Here is a 2,244-nt window from a genome sequence, read left to right on the forward strand (position 1 = left end):
TCGAAAAATATCTCTTAACTGTTGCAAATGGTGGACTGTCCTAAAAACAGGATGCTGGGACAATAAGGTAACATTTCACAAATTAGAAAAAATTATATATAAGAACGAATTTAAATGACAAATATTTTTATTATGTTTGTTTTTACATTTGTATGCAATAACAACTACAAAAACATATTGAAAATGAAAGAAAAAGAAACATGAATTTATCATTTCTTGGTGTGATAAGTGGTGAAACAGTTCTTGCACAAAGTTACTTCACATTTTTTACAAAAGGTGAGAGGTTTTGCATTGCAGTTTTCTCCCTGGTATCTCCTTTGTTTGTCTCGTCTTGATACAAAGTGATCTTTTCCATCGTATCTAATGTCTGGGATGGATGTTGAAGAGGATGTGTTGGCTGCTCTCCCTTGCTTTGAAGTTTTTCTTTTCAAATAAGCAATGGCAACATTTCTTCTGAATTCAAGGAGGTCCATGCTAGAATGAGAAACCTTCCTGTACACAATCCAGGCATTTACAATTGCCATGTCAAGCATTCTTGTGAATAAACACCAATACCACTTTTTACCACGAATGGACACCACGTACTTTCCCACTAACCAATCATTGTGGTCAACTCCACCCATGTACTTGTTGTATGATTTGATGGCATTTGGTTGTGGAACAGAAACCTTCTGCCTTGACGTCCTGCTCCAACGTGATGCATGACTTAGGAGATAAACAGTGTCAAAATTTGTCCCAATAGCGACACAGTTGTTGTCGTTCCACTTCATGAACAGAACTTCTCCTTCTAAATCAAACGCAGAATCAAAAGTGCCCCTGGGCTCCTTAGACAATTCCTTGGAATCTTTCAAAGGGCATTTGCACAGGCGGTTCTGCCTCAGTGTACCAGAAGCTCTAAAACCAACATCTCTCAAATGAATAAGCAAATCTCTGCTGGTAAAGAGATTGTCGAAAAACACCCAGTGACTTGCGGGCTCTTGGACAGGGTCCAACATATTTAGAACAACGCGGGACCCTAATGCAAAATAATCTCTCTCATTCTGAGCTACTTCCTTACCACAGTATAAATTGAAGTGGAAACAATAGCCACTTGACCCACACAGTGCCCAAAATTTGTATCCAAAACGGATCGGCTTCCCTCTGATAAACTGCTTCAATCCGTGGTGACCATAATATTTGACTATCATTTCATCGACTGCAAGGTGTTTGTCAAATATGCCCCATCTTCTGAAATTCTTATTCAGAGCGACTATTAGAGGGCGCACTTTGAACCCTCTATCGTCTTTATTCTCTTGAACCTTGCTGTTGTCATTGAAGTGCAGCATACTTTTTATTTTGAGGTACCTGTTTTTTGGCATTGCATTTCTTACAATATCGACTCCTAAATCACTATCTTCACTCCAATAGTGCCTTTCACTGGGCACTTTGTGATATCCGGACAGCAAAAGTATTCCAAAAAATATTTTGAGTTCATCGATTGACAAAATGAAATTTGTTTAATTTTTTACTTCTGTGGCATACTTTACAGACTCAGAAGTTATCATGCTCATTATTGCGTCATCAAAGAGCATCTCAAATATTTCAAGAGGAGAATTTTCTCGCAGCGCACCTTGCATAGTCTCTGCCAGAGATTCTGATGACGTACCTTCTTCTGGCAATTTTGTGTAAGTCGGGACGACTTTTCTCCATGTTGGTTCGCATTTTGTCAGCGAACGTTTCTTCCCCACACCTCGTGATCTTTTCGCTTGTGGATACTCCTCATCTTCTTCCACAGAAGATGTGATCTGGCTTTCATTCCGCGGTACTATCTGCAGCAATAGTTCACCAGGAACATCTGCAACCTCAACTTGGTTCACTTGGTCTTCTTCAAAAATGTCTTCATCACTGACAACCTCATTCTCCGGCAGCAAGACAACTACAGTCACATCCGCTGAATTGTCAATATCCTCTTCTAAAAGTATTTGTTCTGTTTCACTAATACTAACACCTTTCCGAAACATGACTCCGAATAACAGCAAAAATACGCAACAGAAAACTCGAACTTTCTACTCGCACAAGGCAGTACTACAAATGAATCCCTAAGAGACTAGATGTCTGTTTTATTCGAAACGCCATCTGCCTTTTCTTCCACGAATAACACGAAGTCATGCCTTTAGGCACGTAGTGATGATAAGGTTCTGAGAAACGAGGCATGAGTCACCACACGACGGAAAACAGACGGTGCTCTACGAACGGGGCGAGTGA

At 40.0% G+C, this 2,244-nt stretch overlaps 1 protein-coding gene across 1 annotated transcript; it reads right to left on the bottom strand.

The window, feature by feature from the left end:
* Positions 1-209: 209 nt before the first annotated feature.
* Positions 210-1,358, bottom strand: LOC120542658 (piggyBac transposable element-derived protein 3-like). Its single transcript, XM_039775298.1, has one exon. It carries the CDS (start codon positions 1,356-1,358, stop codon positions 210-212), a length of 1,149 nt encoding a protein of 382 aa, XP_039631232.1.
* Positions 1,359-2,244: the final 886 nt, after the last annotated feature.

The sequence above is a fragment of the Polypterus senegalus genome, chromosome 1, assembly GCF_016835505.1.
Source record: "Polypterus senegalus isolate Bchr_013 chromosome 1, ASM1683550v1, whole genome shotgun sequence".
NCBI lineage: Eukaryota > Metazoa > Chordata > Cladistia > Polypteriformes > Polypteridae > Polypterus > Polypterus senegalus.